Raw genomic sequence first — 24232 nt, forward strand, 5'->3', positions numbered from 1 at the left:
ACACACCCAAAGCAGTACTGCCAAACTCTAATGAAGAGCCTTTTAATAAAATTCCCCTATCATCCAATTTACATGCACATTGCTCTCTAGGCTGCTATTTGTGCTATCATGATTAATAATCATCTCACAGCACAATTCATCACTCCTTTAACTGAACGTATTCTCTTCCTCATTCGTAGCAGCAGCTTTTAAATGCTGTCTTTTTGGTAACAGGTCTATATGTTTCATATGCTTGATTAATGCCATAATGGAAACAAGAAATTATACTAACTGATGGAACAGAAGAAAATGAGCATTTGTGTGATGTTTACTACTATGGGTATTTTTTTTTTTTATCAAAACAATAAAATTGTGCTTAAACAATGATCCAGTTTTCACACAGCACATTATGCAAGCTTGCTTATAATCCTAGTCAGGAATCCATAAATGGAGGGATCAGCATCAATAAAGACGTTTACATAACACTTATGAATCAACGAAGATGTACACACTCAAGCCAACCAGGACAGCCAGGAACCTTGGGGTGACTTTTGATGACATATGACCTTTACAACAACAGCACGGTCCTGTAGGTTCATTCTGTATAACATCAAGAAACTCAGACCCTTTCACACCGAACAGGCTACACTGCTACTAGTTCAGGCTCTTGTCATATCAAAACTGGACTACTGCAACTCATTACTCACGGGCCTCCCAGCCAGCTCCATCAAACCCCTTCAGATGATTCAGAATACAGCAACTCGTCTTCAACCAGCTCAAAATAACCCATGTCACACCCCTCTTCATCGCCCTCCACTGGCTTCCTGTAGCCGCAAGCATCAAATTCAAGGCCTTCATGCTCACGTACAAGACCTTGTCTGGAACAGCACCCTCCTACCTCAAAAATCTCCTTGACGTTTACTTCCATCACACAATCTGTGATCGGTTAACGACCGACTCTTAGTAGTGCCTACTCAGTGTGGCTCAAGGTCCCTTTCCAGAACCTTCAAACTAACTGTCCCTCAGTGGTGGAATGAACTTCCAACCTCAATCCAGACCACAGAACCTGTCACTATCTTCAAAAAACAGCTAAGGACCCACCTCTTACATGAGCATGTAAATAACCCCTAAAATGCCAACCCCACATTATTTTTAAAAATGTAAATAAATAAATTAAAAACTCACTCTGGCTCTTACACCTCTACTCTGTGCATTGTGCTTCTCTAGAACTTAATTATAAATCTTGTATTGTAGCACTACTTGTATTGTTCTCTGCTTGATATATCTCTTTGCTTGTATTCCCTCATTTGGAAGTCGCTTTGGATAAAAGCATCTGCTAAATGAATAAATATAAATGTAAATGTTCTTTGTTTGGGCATTCAGCAGTTTTTAGAGTGTCTGTGGCAACATCAATCATGAGTGTTAACCCTTCAATGTCACTGGCAATAACAAGATATATGTTGAAAATTCTAAATGAAATTCTACACACTGCATTTTTTTTGGCTTTGTACTTGTACTCTGCTTAATGACAATAAATTTTAATTTAATCTAATTAATTCTAATCTAATCTAATTAATTATAATTTTGCATTTCAATATTTTTAATGTGAGTGACACATATCTGCTTTAGAGATTTACTCATAGCTGTTTAATTCATTTTTATTCTTGAACAAAACAAATATGTAAATTTCTAAAGACTTTTTAACTGTTATTGTAAATTTCTTTCATACAACAGAAAAAAAGTTAACCAGATTTGTAGATGAGTTTGTGTTGAATGACTAAAGAAATTTTTTGTGTGCTAAATAACAGAAAAAGCTAATATAAAATACAAGCAAAATATAAACTCAAAATACTAAAGCTTGTTAAAGGTATAAGTCACTATAGTAACTATATAAAGCATACATTACAGTGCCCCACCCTGCCATATTAAGTGCTCAATAATGACATTGGAGAAAAATGAGCCTCTAGAAAGAAGGAGCTGATTCAGGACCAATTCTTAGTGCACATCCAATAAATGTTTTATATCAGTAGCATATAAATGTGTCCAAAGTACTTTACACTTTAGAAGCAGGCTCAAACAGAAAGCACAGACCTGAGCTGCACATATCACAGTCTTTCATCAGAGTGTGTAGATTTCACAACACAAACAAAGTGAAACCGCACTGTGCTCACACGCACGACAAAGTTTCCACTCTGTTACCCTATGACCTTATGTAATCTCTGCTTGACTCTTCAACACAAATCTGGGGCCAGAATTGTAGTGTCTAGCAATACAATTTTTTATTTTTTTTTAAAATAAGGTCTGAAGTCAATGGAAAATTGCAATATGTTGAGCATACGCACAACAGAATACATTCACATACTCACCAGCATTTCTACACACTTGCCCACTCTACACAAAGATGTCTCAATCAACAAGACATTGTTATAAAACATTGCTTAAACATCCATCCATTTTCTATACCACTTTTCCTTCAGGGTTGAGGGGAACCTGGAGCCTATCCAAGGGAGCATGGGACACAGGGCAGGGTACACCATGGACGAGGTGCCAATCCATCGCAGGGCACAATCACATCCACATTCACACACCCATTCATACACTATGGACACTTTGGACATGCCAATCAGCCTACCATGCATGTCTTTGGACTGGGGGAGGAAACTGGAGTACCTGGAGGAAGCCCCCGCAGCACCAACCAAGGTGTGAGGCGAATATGCTAACCAGTAAGCCACCGTGTGCCCTTGCTTCAACATTTTTCACTGAAATATTAGTTAGCTAATATTACATACCAGAGCAGACCACCGGGTGGCAATGTTTCTAGCCAAACTAACCCCAAACTGTTATTCACAATGGTTAACACTGTTTCCTAATATACAGCAAACAAACGACATCGGAATAAGTGAAGCATGCTCGATTCTAACGTAACACATCTGACACACACGGCTGTAATAAATATATAGAGGTCTATAACTTTACTAGATTTATATCTAGTAAATGCTGTTAATCTCTTGTGAAATTTAATAACTTAAATGTGCCCACAGATGTTTCCCCTTCCTGCCTGTCAGAGATTAGTGCTGTGGCTCCTCCTAAACCACAAGCTAAGATTAAGGATTCAGTAGAAAGCTTATCCTAGATGAGTACAAACAGGTAACGTCACCCGTCCACCACATGAACAGGATACCACGGACAACCTTTTATCCAAAATATACCAGTTGCAACCTGCACTTATTCATCCAGAACCATTTTCCATTACTCGACTCAATTAGTGTCAACAACAGAGGCAAATGACAACAATGCGCTGAAATGTGCAATAAATACATTTATCACAATAAACTTTAGCAAATTTAATGCTTGTGTTTGTCCTTGGGAGAATAATAGGATAATGTATTGGCAATTTAATCGTTAAAACTACAGAAGCCTTACACTATGACTCACTTGTACACATTACATGAAATTTAAATCTGTTTAGAAAATTGAAAAGAAAGATGTTACACTGTCCTCTGGCAAGATGGCGCCTTTTTATGCTGATTCAGGACAACTTGCCCTTGCATAGATCACATATCACAATATTAAAATGAATCTGTATCATTTTACTATGTACAAGCTGTCTTTAAATCTGTGCTGAACTTTACTACACCAGCTTGTACTGAAAATGTAACAGCATATTTTTAAAAAATGAGTTTATGTAAACAATATGTGGGAGTAAGTAAAATATAAATCATACACAGCCTATGTAACGCTACAGGCGAGATATCATGCTTAGAGTGTAAAGGTGGTTGGGTAGGAAGAACATTTAAATAGTGGAAGAATTTATATATCTATAGTGTAATGGGAGAAGTTTTATGTATGTGGGTATCTGTGTGTGTGTGTGTGTGTGTGTGTGTGTGTGTGGGTGGGTGGGCTGGTGAGCTTTACCCTCCACTGGTGTTGCCAGTTTTGCTGATGTGTGTGCGAGGCTCACTGGAGGCCAACTTCAGCAGTTCGTTCCACTCTCTCTCCCACTCCTCCTCTGTATACACCAACCCTGACTATAGAAAGAGCAAGAGAGCTAGTTAGAGGGTAACGGTGAATGAGGTAACGAATGGAAACCTACACGCACGCCTACACTCTCTCTTCTGCTCTCACACACATTGAATCATCTCTACCTTCTCTGCAGTATAGATCAGGCAAACCACACTGCACACCCACACCTTTCAAACAATTGTATTCACTCACACTGTTTACGAGAGTGACATGACATGTGATGACAGCAGGGCATTCAGGGACACTGCAGGTTCACATAAAAAAGAAAGACTCATACAAGCATTAGCTGCTGTCAGTTTCCACTTCAGTGAAGTCTGATTGTAGGAATAAAGACTTATTAGCAAACATCTTTCAGTAGCTCATCTACAGGAGCACTTAAGGGAATAGTCATTGCTAAGGAGGCTAGGAAAATAAGACATTAAAAAAAAAAACCAATGCAAAAGAGATACTTAAATAACCCCAGAGACAGAACATTACCCATTATGACCTCCAGCTGAACATGCATTTGTCCTTTTATACTAGGCATTTTTTTGTTTTTATTTGGCAGCACCTTTTACACGTGCACCTATAGGAAAATGTCCACAAGGCAGGTGGGGAATATAGTTGCTTTTAAAATTGTAGATTTTTTTGTCACAACAAAATGTTTCCAAAAGGACTGAAGCAGTCATATCACAAGACCTGCTTCTGGCCAATGCTGCGGAATCAATATTATCTTTGTTGTTAAGAAATCTAAATAGATAAATTAGCTAATTAGTGGTACAGTATAGAGATCACAAGAGCTACTTTTTCACTTCAGTACAAAAGGTGCTCTGAGGAGTGATTTTCTGTGGAAGAAATGCTGCATTATGAGGAAGGTGGTTCAGGAGAGTCAGACCTCTTTGTTTTGCTGCGTCTGCTGCCATCTCCACCTCCTTTTCAGAGCCTCTCTCTCTGCCCCGCTCTTCATCATAGCATACAAACTCTTCCTCAGCACCAGATCTCTGTCGTGGAAGCCCCACATACCTGACAAACAAACAAAAGACACGCCTATCAACATACAATGGTTTATTAGATTAGGCATATTTAAGCTGTCTGAATGAGAGTTCTGCAGCACTGTAACACTACATAAAGAGATTATAAAAATAACTGTTTAGGATATAAAGCTTACCTAAGGAAGCGGCATGCAGTAGGCAGTTGCCATCCCCAGTAGTTGCTAATGGCAGGAGTTTCTTACAGCTCGTACATATAGTGGACCACCAATTCAGACGGCCTACAGAACAACAGCAATTAACATTCAGCCTCACTACACTTTAAAGAAATACTCAACATTTTCAATGTAATTCCTCCCATATGGCATGTATAAGTCATATCACAAGAACAAGAATGCACAATGTTCAAGAATTTCGACACTTGAAGTCCGGGGACAAATGTTGAAACTGAATTGTAGAACTGTCAATACATATATAAACGATAAGTAACCATATTATGGAAGCTACAGCTGTTTGAGTTTTCTTGTACAAAGGTTACAGGATGACAGACAAGAATGTCTTATCCGATGTTCTCATGTAGACTTTTAGAAAGTTTAGAACCCTTTAGGACAGAGTGTTTCCTTTTCTTTTTGAAAGCTAAGAACCCTTAATTGTCTAATAAACCGACAAATAACCCTTTACGACCCTTAAAAATCCTTTTTAAGTGTGTTCTGTGTAGTTTAATTCAACCTAGAAACAGTACAGGACATTCAAACCAGATCCACCACTATGTACATTAAGGTCTATCAGGAAATTCTGTCATTTTACATTATCGAGTCATAAGGTTTTGACCTTCAATAAATTCAAAGCAGTTTTCAACTTTTTATTATTATTATTTTTTATAGTTAAAGCATTATTGTGGTGTAAAATAACAAATAGCAAAGTTGGATAAAACCTTATAATTCTAAGGGCTCCATTAGTCACAATAATGACAAACTTCAAAGTAGACCCTCTCTGAAAAGACAAATTGCAAAATCCTTGTTTGTGGCAATCATTTATGTCCTACAGATGAGAGATTAGGACTGAAAAAGCTGGAGAGCATGCATTTAAGCTTCATGCAAGAAATATTGGCATCCATTAAGTTCAAATGCTATACTTCAAATGCTCCATTATATTCAAATCCTATAAACATAATTCATAAATAATAAAATAGAACCAAAAGAAATTTCAGACTTAACCACACGCAGATTGCTAGGAGAGTGTGCTCTAGCTATGAACACTGGAACAAAACATTTTATGTATATATACTTTATAGCATTTCTGATTTTCCTGTACTATGAGGTGGAAGTGACTGTGTGTAATAAGTAACCCACTCTCCTCTACTCTTTAGCGTATTATGCCCCTAGCCTCCTACCCATAATCCTTCAGGTCCGCTGCTTCAGGGTCATCTAAATACCATACTACATTCACTCAGCTCTGCTACACCACAAACCTCCTGTACTTAGAGCACCCAAATAACCTCACACTCACACCACACAATACATCAGAACCCTAGATTAAAAACATGTTGCAGGTAGTGCACAATAAATTATAAAGTGGAGCTGATAATTTAATATAGTCCATTCTGGGAATGGGTGACTATTCATCTGAAATCTCCAATTACTTTCTTCATTTTTATGCAAATTTTGCCAGAAAATGCTGCATTTCCTATTCAGGATACAATTACTGAAATCTGAGCTGACGTAGAGTACTGTGTTTCCTGCACTGAGCTCTGCGCCCCTCAGGGAGTAGTGACTGAGAGGGATTTTAATCTCTCCAAGACAAAGGCAGATAATATCTTAATCACAAACATAAATGGATATGGCTCCATGTCAGTTCTGGCTACAGAATGCTTTGCTCTGATGTGGTAGCTTAACTCCACTTTGCTAGTGATCCAAAACAATGCCTAAAAATAAGGCTGGTGTGTCCCGTTCAGGCTCACGTGCACGCACATGGCTCTCGTGGCCTCAGTAGAGAAAGACAACACCCACACAAAAGGGACATTGTGAACATTGTTATAGATGCTGTCAGAGACACTTTTGATGAAGCTGAGGGCGGACACTGGCACAATACCAGTGGCACCTCTGAATACAGAGTGGGCTTATCACTCAGGGAGAAAAGCTGGAGCTTTCAGTCTGTGCTAGCAGTCAGCCAGCAGAGCCTAAGCCGTGGCGGCGGTGTTGAACACGCCCTCACCTGCCTGCTCCAGTGCCACCATGGTGGATTGCTCAATGAGGTCGCGCTCGATGAAGTTGCGGAAATCCTCGCTGTACACACTCAGGTCAGGTAGTTGGAAGGTGTAGATGGGCATCTCGAGAGGCAGCTGCTCCCTGGTGCACTCGCCTGTCACGTGCATCCGCGCCAGAGACATGATGGCAGAGCTGGCGTGCGAGATGCCCCGAGAGAGACGCTTCTCTGTTGCACCAGACACAGACACATTTTAGTAATTTTCTTTATTGCGGGCACTGTTGGCATTTTTTTTAATAACATTTTTTTTGTTTTGTGAACCTGTAGAATATGTTTAAACTTACTGCAATGAGATATTTCTTCTATCACACAAAGAAATGCAGATGCAACCGTCTTAACTGAAATATGTTAGGGTTTTGTCTATAAATGATAACTTGACATACATTATTTGGCCATTTTAGTTAATAAAGTAACATCGGTGAAAGCTGAAACATTAACGTTACACTTCTCTGCTATCTTTATTTTATCCTAAGGGTATGCAAACTTTTGCACTCGAATATATACAGTAAATAAGGAACCGTGATAGGCAAAATCTTTAGAATACTTGATAATACCACCTGATTATCTATAGTGTTCTCAGAGTTGCATTTCTATTGTCCTTGGTTGCACAGTACACACACATGATTTTGACTTTGCATTCTCATTTTTGCTTCCAAGAATTGATATATCTCCGACTATTTTTTGATGTGCTGTTATGGAGCGCAGCTGTTTAAAAGCCATGGGATGAATAACAAAATTGGCTGGGAGGCACCTAATACTCCCCACATGTCAACTGTATTAAGGTGATCATTATGACAGTCAACATGCTAATTGTTATCATTATTATCCTTCATCAACATCACAGATTGCAGTAGTGCAGGTGCCATACCCTGAGTGTTCTCCTCTTGCCTCTGCAGGCATTGCTCCAGTTTGTTGAGGTGCTGGGGTGTTCCACTGCGTTCTGGCTGCTTGTAGTAACGGCCCTCATTAAATACCTGCGGCAGGTTGGCGGTGTGGACCTGCCGCAGCTGCTCATAGTCACTCAGGGCAGCGCTCAAGTCCCAGTTTTTACCTTTATAAATACACAAACACACATATGCACACAGAAAGAAAAAAATCTTTAGCACACAAGAAAGGACTGAAAGATTAAAGAGAACATGGACTGTGAATACATTGTCTTAAAAAATGTATTTGTTTAACTTCATCAACAACCATCAATAACCATCAATAACCTCTACCTAAATGGAATTTCCATCAAATTTACCCCCAAACTAACTTCTACATAATGAAATACAATATATGCAACACCGACTTGATCTTCACCCTCATAACACACAATTCAAGTACACTCATTCTCAAGCAAGAAAACAACAATTAACCATGTGTTAATTGTTGCTAAGAGCAGCTGAGTTAATTGCACTTATAGTTGAAGGTGAAGGGTTTTTTTAAGAGGGAGAAAACAGGAAGGAAATGCGAATCTATTTCACGATTTATCAATTTGATGTTAACATCAACGCGGATGCCTCTGCTGCAACAAGTCTAATCCTTCTTGCTATAAATTTGTATACCTGAAATACCTTTCAAATATATTTCAACAGGAAGTGAGCTATGTGACCTTGACCCTTTTTGGATGAATCAGTTCATCTGCTGGTTACAATGATAATTCCCAAAAATAAAATCTATTATATAGCAAGGTCATTTAGAAACACTCCTTAAAACCTGCTTCTGTTGGTGTGACACCACTGTACTATCAATAAATTACAGACTACAGAATGGAACAAATTTAACAATAGCAGTGATGGCAAAACTGGGTGACCTGAAAACGTCTTAAATGGGTGACAAAAAGAAAAAGAAAAGAAAAATTCTTCTCTGTATGCCATGTTTTCATAAGAACAAAATACAAATCTAGCTTTGCACTGTGTTCACTTTTATCCACAAGAGATATTAATTATAATAAATAAATGCTTATACTGTAAAAAAGCATTGCCATTTCCCATAATCTACACCAAGTTACTCGGGTTGCCAAAGCGAGAGGGTTGAAATGCTTAAAGACCTCATCAAATTCCAGACAGCAGAGTTCTGCTTCATATCACGCTCAACAGGATGAAACACTAGCACTAGTTTTCACTGCCTGCTTTATCATCCGGACCATTAAAGCCTGCACTTTCATGATGTAGTGGCTGCTTACTAATATCATGAATACATCCAGAAAAGTTTGTATCAGTCAGCACACTTCATTTTAACAGATATGTGGAGGTCTCAGGGTCCAGTGAGGATGAAGAAGAGAAAAGAGGCCTTGTAATTGGAAGTGACAGTTACCTCAACACACACCCGCGCACACACATGCACGCGCAAACACACACACACACACACACACACACACACACACACACACACGCACACACACGGCTGCTCCCTCCTCCTCCAGCTGCGTTCTTATCTTAGTGACAGACAGTGCTTCCAGGGCAGAGAGAAGCGGGTCAGAAAGAACTCTTATTATAGACCTCAAGCTTTCACACTACTCTGTTGCAGAGAGAAATCTTTTCTCAACACAGCCAACTAACATGAGCCTCAGACAGACAACAGTGAGAAATGTGTGCAAGTGTGTGAGCTAGTGTGAAAAGTGACAGCCTGACGTCATCTTACCCAATTAAGTGCCCTATTGTACAAGACACATTATTCTCTCTGCATCGCTGACTAAAGGCTCAGCAACCGCAGTCCAGAAGAGGAAAAGAAATAAATATATAAACCTCTCCCAGCGCAAACTACGAGACGCCACATGAATCAATGCAAATCCTATTCCTTTTATACATTTCTGTATACAGTGACCAGCCAAACGTTTTTAAAAGAGAATTTACAGTTTAGTCGAATGGCCATTCAGCACTATGAACACATGCATACATGCATTCTGAAGCCAGCGAGAATTATAATCTCAAGAGATCTCAACAAATCTCTACACAGCTCTTCTCAGTTTTTAGAACAAATGGTGTAATATTACAGAACATCAAAGTACATCAATAGTAACGGAGAAACAGATTAGAGAGATTAGCCTGATGAGGTTCAAAATGATTTCTTTCCAGCTTGAGGAAATTCTGATTTTGGGGGGCTGAGGTGTCTAATAGGGCTGGGCAATATATCGGTATAATATCAATATCATGATAAATGATTATGCGATACACTTTTCTGAGATATTGTTGGTATGGTGATGTCTTTTTTGCATTTTTAATAATTACAAATTAAACGGTACTGAATGGAAGCTTTTGATTTGACATAACTGTTCTTACTTAATCTTCTTTGTCTTCGTAGGCATTAAAGAAAAGTATCGTCAAACTCAGTTGAACGTTTTTTTTGTGTATTTTACTACTCATTTGCAGACAGTTTGTTAGCTAAACTATATACAGTGATACACATCGTGTAGCAGACAAATGATCATAATATGATATTTTTGTCATATGGCTCAGTCCTAGTGTCAGCTCAAAGACACTGACATTCAAAAAGATGATTCTTTAGTGTATAATCCTTGTTTATTTTGTTGTTGTTTTTATTCACAAAGACAACTCCCCCAACCTCGTGTCCCGAGTCCCCTGTGATAGGCTCCAGTCTCCCAGTGACCCTGTGTTAGATAAGCGGTACAAAAAATGGATGAATGGATGGTTGAAAGACAGCTCCATTATTCAGTGGAAGAACCCGAAGTGGCAGATACAAAGACAGAGATTACTAATCTAGCGAATAACAAATCAAATAAGAAAAAAATTACTGCTAGACTGGAAGGACATGTCAGGTAATTCTTTCTTTCATTTTTTTTTTGCATGTAGATGCAAAGTATAAAGAGGAATGGCTGTATGAAATTATCATAAAAGAGCTGTAGTACTTTAGGTGTCCACTGGAGGGTGACAGTGCACATATCATGTCCATTGACGACACCCTTTGTCGAAGACACTAAAAGGAATTCTTGTCAGTGAACATCAACCTAGACAGACCCAGCTCATCTAAACCTAATAAATAAAATCTGTCTTAAAATCACTTTACAACATAAAGGCCCAAAGGTGGAGCTGGAGGCTTTTCAGCATGCTTGTACTTCATCTATTAGAGTAAAACCAAATCAGTACGGTGTACAAACTCAGAACAGAATGACGAAAGTGCTAATGTAACAGGAACAGTGCGTCTTCGAGAACCTGTAGGCTTGGCCAGTAGGAATAGCATTGCAGATTGACAGACAAACAATCAGTGTAGCTGACAACAAGAGACAAGAGACCTAATGGCTCACGTGGGGGGTTGAGACAGAATTTTCTGATATGGTTAGTGGACATAAAGAGGCAGCTATCTGATATGAGTCTCTGTTCCACACACTCCATGAGGTATCTGACAGTACAGTGTGGGAAGACTGGCCTGAACTGCTTTCATACTCACAGTGTTTCCCTAATAAGCACTGATTCTAGACCAATGCTTCACGCTGACAAAAATGACTGGATTTTTCACCTTTAAATACTACAATTCCTAAAGCTCAGCAGGGTGCACTTATTAGTATTTACCTTGTCTCTGGAAGTCTAATCAAGATTAATTATGTATTATCTGAGTGAAACCTCCAATCAGAATGAGAGCTCCAGTGAAGGACATCACCTGCTCCGGGTGACCTTGAGATTACAAGGAGAAGTGAAGGGCAATTTCATTCAGCACTCTTGATTGTGTCTCCATGGGGGATCCCGCATGTAATCAGTGCTAAGCATACATACATCTGCTGCCAGTCAACACCCACAGACCTGCAGAGCCTCCTTCAACCCCCAGCTTGAGCACACTGAGCACCAACCCACCCACACACACATTTGTATACAATGCACTCAAGAGGACCACATAAACTATATGTGTATTCCCTATCCAGGGCTGAACAGTTTTGATCCCAGTATGAATGCTACATATGTATATATTATGGTTGTTTGTAGGATTGGATGCTGTATACAGCTGGTGGTATAGGCCAGAGGTAAAGCTATTTGCTTTCTGCCAGCGTTTGCCTAATAAGATCACTCTATGCAGTCTGTGCACTCCATTTTTACATTAGCATTATTCTCCACAGTGCTTCACTATCACTCTGCTCTGACTCATGTGCATATGACAACACAGACAAAGAATCGTATATGGCCCTCGTTCTCTTTCCACTGAGGTCTCTAGGGTGCAAGCTTGATAATAACAACACTTCAGCATTATGGTTTCCAGGAAGTGGCTCATCTCAGTGAAGCTCTTATTGGTTTTGTGGGGGACAGTAGTTTGCATAACTGCATTATGGGAAATGATGATCATTCTACCATGAATAGAAACGACCAGCACAATAAAACCAAAGCATAGAATAAAACAGATTTAACTTATTAGCCTGGGATTCCTGAGATTACTACAGGAAAGTTTACTGACCTCCTTGTGTGATTTTATACCTTTTTAATTCATAGATTTGATTTGTTCAGTTGTCTTCACTGTGAAATGTCAGCGGTAAGGCTCATTAAAAGCCGATTAACAAATTGCTAATCATCAACAGCGGCCAGCACAACAGCACAACATAGTCTCTCAGCGCAACATAGGCACATCATAGTCTCTCAGCGCAACATAGACACAACATGGTCTCTCAGCGCTATGTGGTGGGATTTAGGAAAGAACACACATACGTGCTGACTTCAGGTCAGTTCTGTGACCACTCACATTATTGCTGTGGTATGATCAAGGATAGTGCACAAGAAGACCTCATGAGGGAGAGACTGAGGCAGCAAAAGGCAACATGCAGGCTCTAGAGAGTGTTTAAAAAGGTAAGATTATGTTGTCACATGGAAAAAAAAAACACAGCTGACTAAGGAAGTTCCCTGCAGTACACGCAGCATATTCAGACCTGTTTTATTCAGCATATTGCATAATCGGAGTGGACACTTTCACTATTATAAAAATGAGAAAAACATACAATTGAAATGGTGGTTTCATGTGAAAGGACTGAAAGGTTGGGTGTATGTCACATAACTCTTTTCCAGCATTTATGGTTTGCAGCAATCTCATTACATCTCCAATACTGTAACATCACCCGGAGACCACGACGACTGTTTTGTCCAAAAACTATTTGAAATGTTGACTTGATTCCACTGTGCTACTGTCCATCTCAGATGAGACCGAGCCCAGAGAAGTCAGCAACGCTTCTGGATATTGTTGATGTATGGCTTCTGCTTTGCATAGTGAAGCCTTAACTTGCATCTGTGGATGCAGTGGTGAATGGTGTTGATTGACAAAGGTTTACCAAAGTATTCCCGAGCCCATGTCAGGATATCCGTTATAGACTTATGACGGTTTTTAAGACAGTGACGTCTGAGGGATCGGAAATTACACACATTCAGAAGTGATTTTCGGCCTTGCCCTTTACGCACCAAGATTTGACCAGATTCCTTCAATCTTTTAATTATATTGTGCACTGTACAAGGTGAAATGCCCAAAATCCTACCTATTTGTCTTTGGGGAATGTTGTTCTCAAAGTGTTGGATTATTCACTGACGCATCTGTTGGCAGATTGGTGAGCCTTGACCCATCCTTGCTCTGGAAGGACTAGGCCTTTTTTGGAGGCTCCTTATATACTATGATTAGACGATTGCCTCACCTGTTTCACATCACCTTCTTATTTCAACTTGTCACATCGCCATTAGTCCTAAATCGCCCCTGTCCCAAAATGTTTTGAACGTATTGCATGCATCAACTTCAAAATAAATGTTTACCTTCAAAAAAAACTATGCTTTATTGATTAGGTAAAACATTAAATACCTTGTCTTGATACATTTTTGGATTAAATACAAGTCAAAGTACATGTACAAATCACTCCTCTCTGTTTTTATTAGCATTTTCCTTACTGTCCCAACTTTTTTGGATTTGGGGTTGTACTTGCTTGCACAGTCAGATTAATGTCTACAGTTAATTAGGAAAACTAACTAAATAAAGTTATGTGTTGTACAATCAGTGGATGTCTGGGTGCAAAGCTTCAAACTGGCCTGATGTGGACTTACTGTTGCAAGTAAAGATTCTGGTAGCTGCTAGCCAACTGCACTTCCAGACAGCTAGGCCTGACAGATACTACCATAGTAGGTGTGCTGATATCCTTACAAGTCAAGCTGATGAGTCAAGCAAGGTGAATGAAGGAATCTCAGAGAACACTGGCAGAACACTGTCAGAACCAGTTGAGGAAGCGTTGAATAAGACATGGACTGACAAACACAGACAGTCCTAATTCCCTAGACTAAACCCGTCTCTCATCTCCACTAATTTACCAGGAGAAAGTCTGAGCCTTGCCTCTCCTTTTACTTTTTCCGCAACAATACTTCTATATTCATGCTTGTCTTTTTTAAGGAGGGGTGCATATTTTTGTGTCCATGCTTTCTGCACCAGTGCCAGCAACTCTCTACTTCTGAATGAGTTCCATTGAACAGGCACAATGGTCTCCCAGGGGAGCAGGCTCGTAAAGCCATCACACGCAGTGTTAAATCAGCTCAATGTCCCAGCATGGCTGGACCTTCTGGATGACAATCAGATGGCATGACTTCAGAGAAACAGATGACCAGAGAACTCCTCCAAGCTTCAGTCTACCACACCGCAGAGGAAACTGGCTCACACGGGCAGAGTCAAAAACACAACAATCCAAGCAGCACAGAGGTGATATGTGTATAAATTATGTAGACACCATAAAACCATGTCCCTTCGATGGTAAATGGCATCCTACACATAGTACTTACGCTAAGCATCGCTCAAAAGCAGGACGTAATACACAGTATGTGAACAACTTATTTCCAATTAGCCAAAGATACGCGGATGATGTTCTGTGCAGGCCCAATTTTTAAATGACTGATGTGATGTACTAAGTCCAACAATGCAACATACTCATTCCATTTTGAAAACAAAGGTCAGAAAATTGTGATGAGAAAGCATACTTCCAGAAACAAAAAACAGTACCATAACCAACAGAACACCACAACTAGTGGATTATTATTATTATTATTATTATCCATCCATCCATTTTCTTTACCACTTATTCTACACAGGGTCGCAGGGAGCCTGGAGCCCATTAAGCACAAGGGAGGGGACACCAAGGACGGGATGCCAACCCATTGCAGGGCACAATCACACACACCCACACACTATGGACAATTTAGAGATGACAATCAGCTTACAACGCATGACTTTGCACTGGGGGAGGAAACCGGAGTACCCAGAGGAAACCCCCGAGCCACAGGCAGACCATGCAAACTCCACTCACATAGGGCGGAGGCGGGAATTGAACCCCCAACCCTGGAGATGCGAGGCAAACGTGCTAACCACTAAGCCAGAGAACACCCCATTATTATTATTATTATTAACAACAACAATTCCAGTTATTATATTCTAGTTAATTCTATTATTATTATAACTCTAGTTCTTCCTTTCCAATCAGCCTTTCAAATTAATCTTTGAAAGCAGTTTGAGTTTATACTACATATTTATAAGTACAAAGACACACAGTATGGGACAGCAGCCGGAATATTCACTTGTGAGACACTCAACACTGGTGGATGATTCTGGAAGCCCCACACATGAAGGCCTGAAGTCAGTCAGAGCGCTGGAGAAGTCTCTGGAGCTGAGCAAACAGAGCCATCCATCACTGCCCTGTACTGCATCACATGGCTCATTATTGTTAGCTTAGCCAAAGGAAACTATTTTCCACAGTCACAGCCCACTGCTGACACAATTTACGGATCTGAACAAAGCCGAGTGGAGCATAAAGCAGTGCACTTATTACTGCTACGATTACATCCGAAACACACAGAAGGCCACACCGGGTGATTTTCAGTACGCGGACAAGAGTGACGAAATATTCTACAATGACAAATCATCTTAAATGTCAATTATTGTATTTTCAAGTGTAGTTACTGCCCTTCGATGCATAATATTAAAACCCTAAAAATAATACATGTTGAAAAGTAAACTGTTTAATATGTTATCTCTAATACCAAGAAACTACTTTAAATGGCCTAGCAACTTCTTTAAACCTTTCCTCTCATAAAGAATGAGGGATGCAATCATCTATAAATGTGTATTATTGGGAATTGGAAATGCTCTTATATTCTCCTTCTATCCCAACCTCACCCTTTCCCACCACCACATTGGTTGCACTATGTTGGTAATAGATTGTACTATTTTGTAGTGTTTTGTGCTATTACAAAAAGTTGGAGACAACACAGGGGAAATATGACTGCATTTGGGTTTCAATCTTGGGTTTTCATCATCAAATTCTCAATAAGTTACATACCTGTATTTAACTGTAAAAAAATCCTGTTATTATAATATTAGCTAAAATTGTAACCTTTAACATAAGCTAAAATTACTAGCTGACTAGGTTCACATATAGGTTCTGTCGCTGAAGGTTATCTGTTCCTGTATCGTCTTCTACTAATTTGCAAAATGGAAATGATAGGTTCCATCATGCAGGATGTTAAGCCTATTTTCGGAGGTCTGAACCTTTGTTCAGTATCTGAATCTTACTATTAAGTAACGAATGATGATGACATAGGGAAGGACCATTTTAAGTATCAGACTTGTAGGCAAATCATCTTGTTAGCCTATTTACACATAAGTTTAAAAATAAGAATTATTTTTACACACTAGTTGTCTGTCCTTTTTTAAAAATAATAATCGATTTACAGTGAATTACGATTTCTAATCGATAATAAACAATTTATTATGGTTTCCTTGACTAATTACATTCCTTGACTTTTATCCAAATCATCTAATTGCTACTCCCCTACTATTTTGTGACATCGCAAACTAATTTGTAACACTCCAGAATCAGTACGTAGAAAATCTCTGCTTTTAATGGAAAAATGTTGAATCAGCCAACCAATGGATTTCAAAAACCATTCTGAAATCTCCTCTTTAGTTAACAATTTAAAATAAAAACTCTTACCCTCCAGCAGGTCACGTGCCAGACCAGGTTCTGCCCCTGTGGACCGAACAAAGTCTGACAGGACCGCATCCATGTCCAGAGTCATGTGATCATGTGGCTGCGCTGTCCAGAATGCAGCAGTGGTCTTCGTGGTAGCCAGAGCTTCACGCTCTCATCTATAGGAAACAGACAGAACAAAAGAGTCAGAGAGAGAGACAGAGGAAGAGAGAGAGAAGAGAGAGAAGAGAGAAACAGAGAGAAATGGACAAAAGATAGATCTTAGTTATTTAATGCTTTTGTCTTTCTGGCAAATGCCACTCTACTTTTTTCATGCACTGGAGACTGGTTAAATATAGCCATGGAATCTCTGATGTATCTGAAAAATGTTTGGGAAGTGATATCAGACATGACAGTATTCCTCAGATGACCAAAGCCATAGCAAGGTAGGTAGGAGATTCAGAATGCCAAGTCCCCCAACAACCCCCCCACATGCCTCACCCCCACCACCACCCGGCCAACATCCCTGCCAGTGTGAATGAGTCAGAATGTAAGGCAGCAAGCAGGATGATGTGATGTTCCAGTCTGTGCTCCCAGTTTAGATGCAGACAGAACTTTCTGATCACTCCCTCCACTAACAATCCTCACTGTGTTTGCCATCCTGCAGCAGCCCACTCTGACTGGGACACTCAGTTTGAGCCCTTGTGTCTGTTCTTGCTGAAATGCCACGTTGTTCGGCTCTGATGAGGTCAGAATGGCCCAAAGAAAGCCTTCCTGGGCAGAGAAGCAACACCTACGGCTGTGCTACAATAACTGAGGCCTTTGTCTCTGTGCATGGGGGTGTGTGGGTGTGTGTGTGTGTGTGTGTGTGTGTGTGTGTGTGTGTCAGCCAGCTGGCTACCCTGCCATCACTTATGGAGCGTGACATAAGAATGAGAGGAATGTGAGACACACTGCCCGTTGCCCACAGAGATGAAATAGCTCCACTGGCCAAAACCACCACACACACACACACACACACACACACACACACACACACACACACACACACACACACGCACACGCACAGGTACATCTAGCATATATGCAGTATACAGTAGGTACAATTACTAACTATAGCCCATCTGTTGCTTAGTTTGTGGGACAGTTTTTATTGGACTGGGTGAGGAAATCAGACTACCTGGAGGAACTTCCCGAAGCATGGGGAGAACATTCAAACTCCAAAGGCAACTGCCACAAATTGTGCAATGAAAAATAAAAGGAATAGTCCTAAACTGTACACTTACATGATGAACCAACATAGTGTAATAAAGCAGCCAGTAAGTTCCACTTAGGGTAACACCACAAGCAGGCATATATGCTGCTACAATCATATGAGGGCTCGGTTCCCTGTCCTTTTGCCCTCTAACTGTACAAGTACCCCCTTGGTTGGCATGTACAGTATTATAATCGTATTTTATAACGTCTTCAAGAAGCAAAGATGCTTATCTGAATTATTGCCATAAGAGCAAAAAAGACAAGCCAGCTCAGAGGAAATCAGTTATCTGTGTCTGCAACATTAAAGAAATGAGTGGTTAAAGTGGTAGTCTTGCTAGGAAAAGCTCGGGTGAAACAGTTTCCCTGTTCAGTTGTTAAGTTGTTTCCCTGTTCAACTGATAAAAATAGCGTACAACAGTGCGTATCTATAGTGTGGTGTGGAGACACATGTGGGTGGAGCATCTGAGGCTGGGACTTGATTTAATCTGTTATGGAAACACATATCATAATTGTGATATGTGTTTCCATAACAGATTAAAGCAAGTGGAGTGACCATCATGAAACTAGACAAGGCCTAACCACATCACTGAAGCATTCAGGTTGATAGTTTTGCCATGTTCAGCTAAAATCAAATCACTCAAAAAGTCAAAACAACAGCATGTACTATCAGGCTACAAGTGCGTCAATACTAGCCTACTAACAAGCAAGCTTTTTTAGATATGAATATTTACATTACATGTCATGAATAGTTACACTAAGGTTCTTTAATGTTATCTCTATAATGTTTTCATGCAGCAAACCCTGTGATGTTTGGCTCATGTAGTTCAGTTTTGCCTAAGTGATGTACTGTATGTTACAGTACATACTCTCTCTTTTCTTATAATATTACATACCGACTGTTCAGTTAGTTGGTTACATCGTTTTGTACCCTTGACCTTGACAGTGGCACACAGATTATTTTAGGCCTCTAAGCTAAAAGCATGATATATAAAAAAGCACACTACTGCTTTACATTTGGGAAATAAGAGCACTGGTATAACATACAAACAAATATTCTGACAAACAGACTACAGGACTATGTGTGTGTGCGTGTGTGCGTGTGTGCGTGTGTGTGTGTGTGTGTGTGTGTGTGTGTGTGTGTGTGTGTGTGTGCATTCAGTATATTTAGTGTAACAAAATAAAAGAGAATCTGTTTATCTGAAGTGTTCATTCCAGGGGGTTTATACGGCAAGCCTTTCAGATTAGGTTTGTTGATCTGGGAACTTTTATTCCCCTGGTCAGCACTATGAATCTTGAAATTATATGTTTTTATCCTAAGAATCATTGAAGATTAATGTTTGTGTGATATCTATGTGAACTGATGCTGAAGTGAGGATAATACAATCAGTGGAGCATGAACAGATCTGTTCGCTGCCCTAAGGCACGGTACCCACTTGGGTAATCTTTCCCTTTTACAGACCCCTATGATCCAAATATTACTTGGTGAGGGGTGTGGTACAGACTCCAAAGTACTAGGTAACTATTCTGGATAACAAGATGGTAACGTGACTGTCACGGCAACCTAAATAAATACATTGTAAATACAAAGCAATCCTAAACACCTCATAATGATGGACATGTAAGTGTGTGGTACCAACACCAACAAACTAGTTCATTATTTTTGTAGAAAAAGATGGTTAGCTTCAGGATACTTTGACAATTTCTCATGTATTAAGAGGAAAAGGACAATAAAATACCTCATAACTGGACAGGTCTTTGAAGAAACAAGGTAGGAAACAGAAATATACATAAGTAGTAAGTTTAAGCAGGAAAGGAGACTGAAACAACTCCAGGCACCACACAAGATATCCAGCCTAAAAATGATTACTGACAATATTCGTTTTTAATGCATTGCATAGCTTATGCTTTATTTAGAATGCTTATGCAATTCAAAGGACTTAAAGACCTAATTTGTCAAGATCCCAAATAATGAAAGCAAATTTGGGTGTGCAGTCAGAAAAATCATGCATGCAGTTAGTGGGTGTATCATAGATGATTTACAAAGATGAACTGTATGGAGAGGAATAATAACAGCATGTTTGAGATTAAACAAGCTAGTTTTAATTACGTTTGCTCCTTTTTATCCACATACTATTGAAGTTAGATTTATTTTCACTGTAATTGTTGGTTTGTATACAGAGTCTATATAGAGTCTATAGCCATGGAATCTTATGTGTCTTGCCACAAAATGCAACAGATCCTGGGCTATAGATGAAATCAATGTTGTTTTGTTTTGTTTTGTTTTTACATTGGTTTGCTTGACTTTTTAACATGTTATATAGAAAATGATTCAAGCATGGTTCATGTATTAATAAAAGTATATATTACTAATCGTTTATATAAATATAAATATATATATATTTTCCATCTTAATACCTAGTATCTGTCAGGCCTTTAATTTAATCAAAATGTCTACTTACTTTCTTACAGCTAGAAGTTCTCAGATATTTCAGTGTACTTTATTTAAACTCTCTTGACACCCTCTACTTTGAAGTTACTCTAATAATACCCAGGTTGTAGACTGCTGTTAATTGAACCATTACTAATACTTGAAAGGTATGATCACTGAATGCCATTGCATTACATTAAAAAAAAAAAAAAAAGTTTCATGAAGAAATTACTGACCTATTTGCTGATCTATTGGGCTATTCAAAGTGAACCCTGGCTGTGAACAGACGTTGAACAGATTATAAGGTTATGAATAGTAATAGGGCAACATCAGTAGTAGAGTAATAAGAATGTGTATATGTGAGTTCAGGGGTGGAGGTTGCCTTTTACTCCATAGCAGTACCCGCCAAAATGCACAATCCTGAACACAAGAGATTAAATGTATTTATCTAAGACATGCTGCTTTGTGTTCCAGCCTATGGATATGATTAAGACATAGAACATAATTAGAGAAATAATGCCGAATCAGAAGAAAAAGCATCCACGCAATTAAAATATTACGTCTTATAAACACAACTGTTTCATCAAATGTATTATGACTTCATGTCTGATGCCTAATTAGGCATTGCAAACGTCCTACTAATACAAAGTCTCAGATTTTTCCTTTTAAAGGCAAACATTATGTGTCTGCCATCCATGTTCCTTCCTGATCCATTCTTTCTTGCACAAACAGAGCTAATAAAATAACACTTCTGTTTATAGATCAAAATCAGAGGACTCAAGTTTCAAGCTTCACTCTCCACAAAAAGCAACCTCCTACAAGGCAATGTTGGACATGGAAAATTATATGGGGCTATCTTGCTCAGAATGATAATATTTCTTCTCTTTATCCTATACATTATTAATCAGGCATTGCTGCACTTTAGCAGGAGATTAGCTGACCAAGTTACTTCAATTGCGACACCATTTGCATTGTGTTGTGTGCAACGGCATGTAAGCAAAGGAGTTCAGAAAAGCACTCAAGCTATTAAGTAAAAGGCCCTGGCAAGGCCATGCTTAAACTGCTGGTATAAACTCTGGGGTTAATGTTGACATAAAACATTTCTGAGGTTGAACAGGACTTAGCCCTCGCCCTCACTGTCCATGCGTTGCATCAAGTTATGTCAAGTGAGTCATTCAGTGGCATTATGGAGAAATTCTGGAACAATATGTTGGGCAAGAAAATTTCCACCAATAAGCCCCCAAGCCACAAATAAGTTAATACCAACCTAATATTCCTAACAGGATAAGTTACTTATAAATTATTATAGCATTAAAAGTAATGTTAAGAAAATAATCTGGATTCAGTCTTTCATTGAAGCGTAGCATAAGGTCACTAAGTAAGTGCCTGAAAAGTATGTGTTATGCTTTTTAATATAATGAAAACATATTGTTTTTATTCTAGTTTTGAATCACAGCTGAACTAAGAAAGCCATAAGGTTCTAAATAGCTCATAAAATAGCTTACGATATGAAACAATCACAGTTCTGTGAAAAAATATTTGCCCCATCCTGATTTCTTCTGTTTTTGTGTATATCTCATAATAAATAGTTTTAGATTTTCAAGCAAAATACAACACAAAACAAAAGCAACCTGAGTGAACACACAATATAGTTTTTAAAAAAAATTTTTTATTGATACAAAAAAACGTTATCCAACACCTATCACCAATTTCAAAAACTAATTGCCCCCTTAAACTTAAAATCTGTTTGTGCCACCTTTAGCAGCAATAACTGCAACCAAACGCTTCTGATAACTGGAGATCAGTCTTTCACTTACTTCTAGGACTAGGATTTACTCCTATGCTTTGGATCATTGTCTTGCTGCATAATCCAGTTGTGCTTGAGTTTCAATTTACAGACTGAAGACCGGACATTCTCCTTTAGGATTTTCTGGAACACAGCAGAATTCATGTTCTCCTCAATTATTGCAAGGTGCCCAGGCCCTGAAGCAGCAAAGCATCCCCACACCATCACACTTCCACCACCATGCATGATGTTCCTCTTTTGTGGAATTCTCTGTTTAGTTTATGCCAAATGTAACAGGACCCCTGTCTCCCAAACAGTTTCACTTTTGACTCATCAGTCCACAGAACATTCTCCCAAAAGTTCTGAGAATCATCAAGGTGTGTTTTGGCAAAATTCAGATGAGCCTTAATGTTCTTCTGAGTTAGCAGTGGTTTTCACCTCACCACTCTTCCATGAATGCAATTTCATGAACAGTGACCTTTATTGATACAAGAGAGGCCTGTAGGTCCTTGATGTTGTCCTTGGCTCTTTTGTGACTTGCTGGATGAGTAGTTGCTGTGCTCTTGGAGGAATTTTGGAAGGTCAGCCACTTCTGGGAAGGTTCACTACTGTGCTGAGATTTTCCATTTGGAGATAATGTCTCTCACTGTGGTCCTTTGGAGTCTCAGAGCCTTTGAAATAACTTTTTTTAACCCTTCCCAGAATGATGTATTTCGATCACCTTTTTCCTAATAATTTCTGGAATTTCTTTCAACTTTGGCATAGTGCATAACTGGATAAGACCTTTTAACCATGCTGTTGAAAAAGTTCTATTTAAGTGTTGATTTGATTGAACAGGGTTTGCAGTAATCAGGCTGGTTGTGTCGAGTCCAGCTGAACCCCATTATTAATTCAGTTTCATAGATTTGGGGAATTAGTAACTAAGGGGGCAAATACATTTTCACACAGGCTCCGTTGTTATTGGAGAACCTTTTTGCTTCAATAAATAACATTAACATTATCAAAACTGCATTTTATGTTTACTCAGGTTGCCTTTGTTTTATCTTAGATTTTCTTTTAATTTCTTAAACAATTTAGTATGAGATATAAACAAAAACAGAAGAAATCAGGATGGGGCAAATACTTTTTTACAGCACTGTACATAGTTTAATTTGAGAGCAAATAAAGTTTGTGTCCCTTTCTAACGAGTTAACACTATAAGCATTGTATTCTTACAAATTACATTTGTCTTCTTCATTTTGTCCTAAAGGTACAGTGAATTACAACCCCAATTCCAAAAAAGTTGGGACGCTGTGTAAAATGTAAATAAAAACAGAATGCAATGATTTGCAAATCTCATACATATTATTCACAATAGAACATAGAAAACATATGAAATGTTTAAACTAAGTAAATGTACCATTTTAAGGATAAAATAAGGCAAGTTTGAATTTGATGGCCGCAACACGTCTCAAAAAAGTTGGGACGGGGGCAACAAAAGGCTGGAAAAGTAAGTGTTACTAAAAAGAAAAAGATGGAGGTTAATTGGCAACATGTCAATAACATGATTGGGTATAAAAAGAGTATCTTAGAGAGCCGGAGTCTCTCAGAAGATAAGATGGGATGGAATCTGGATGGAAGTATAT

The 24232-nt window shown here is 39.0% G+C and overlaps 1 protein-coding gene across 3 annotated transcripts in view; it reads right to left on the bottom strand.

The window, feature by feature from the left end:
• Positions 1–24232, bottom strand: part of otud7a (OTU deubiquitinase 7A) — a 68788-nt gene that overhangs the window by 13955 nt on the left and 30601 nt on the right. For all 3 annotated transcript variants that reach the window (XM_017486104.3, XM_017486108.3, XM_017486105.3), the window contains exons 3-8: positions 17161–17315; positions 8104–8286; positions 7185–7403; positions 5150–5251; positions 4877–5004; positions 3895–4007 (exon numbers count right to left, since the gene is read on the bottom strand). In XM_017486104.3, the coding sequence (XP_017341593.2) occupies positions 3895–4007; positions 4877–5004; positions 5150–5251; positions 7185–7403; positions 8104–8286; positions 17161–17245 (830 nt within the window). In that variant the 5' untranslated portion in view covers positions 17246–17315. The remainder of the gene's footprint in view (positions 1–3894; positions 4008–4876; positions 5005–5149; positions 5252–7184; positions 7404–8103; positions 8287–17160; positions 17316–24232) is intronic.

Source organism: Ictalurus punctatus, chromosome 14, assembly GCF_001660625.3.
Source record: "Ictalurus punctatus breed USDA103 chromosome 14, Coco_2.0, whole genome shotgun sequence".
Classification (NCBI taxonomy): Eukaryota; Metazoa; Chordata; class Actinopteri; order Siluriformes; family Ictaluridae; genus Ictalurus; species Ictalurus punctatus.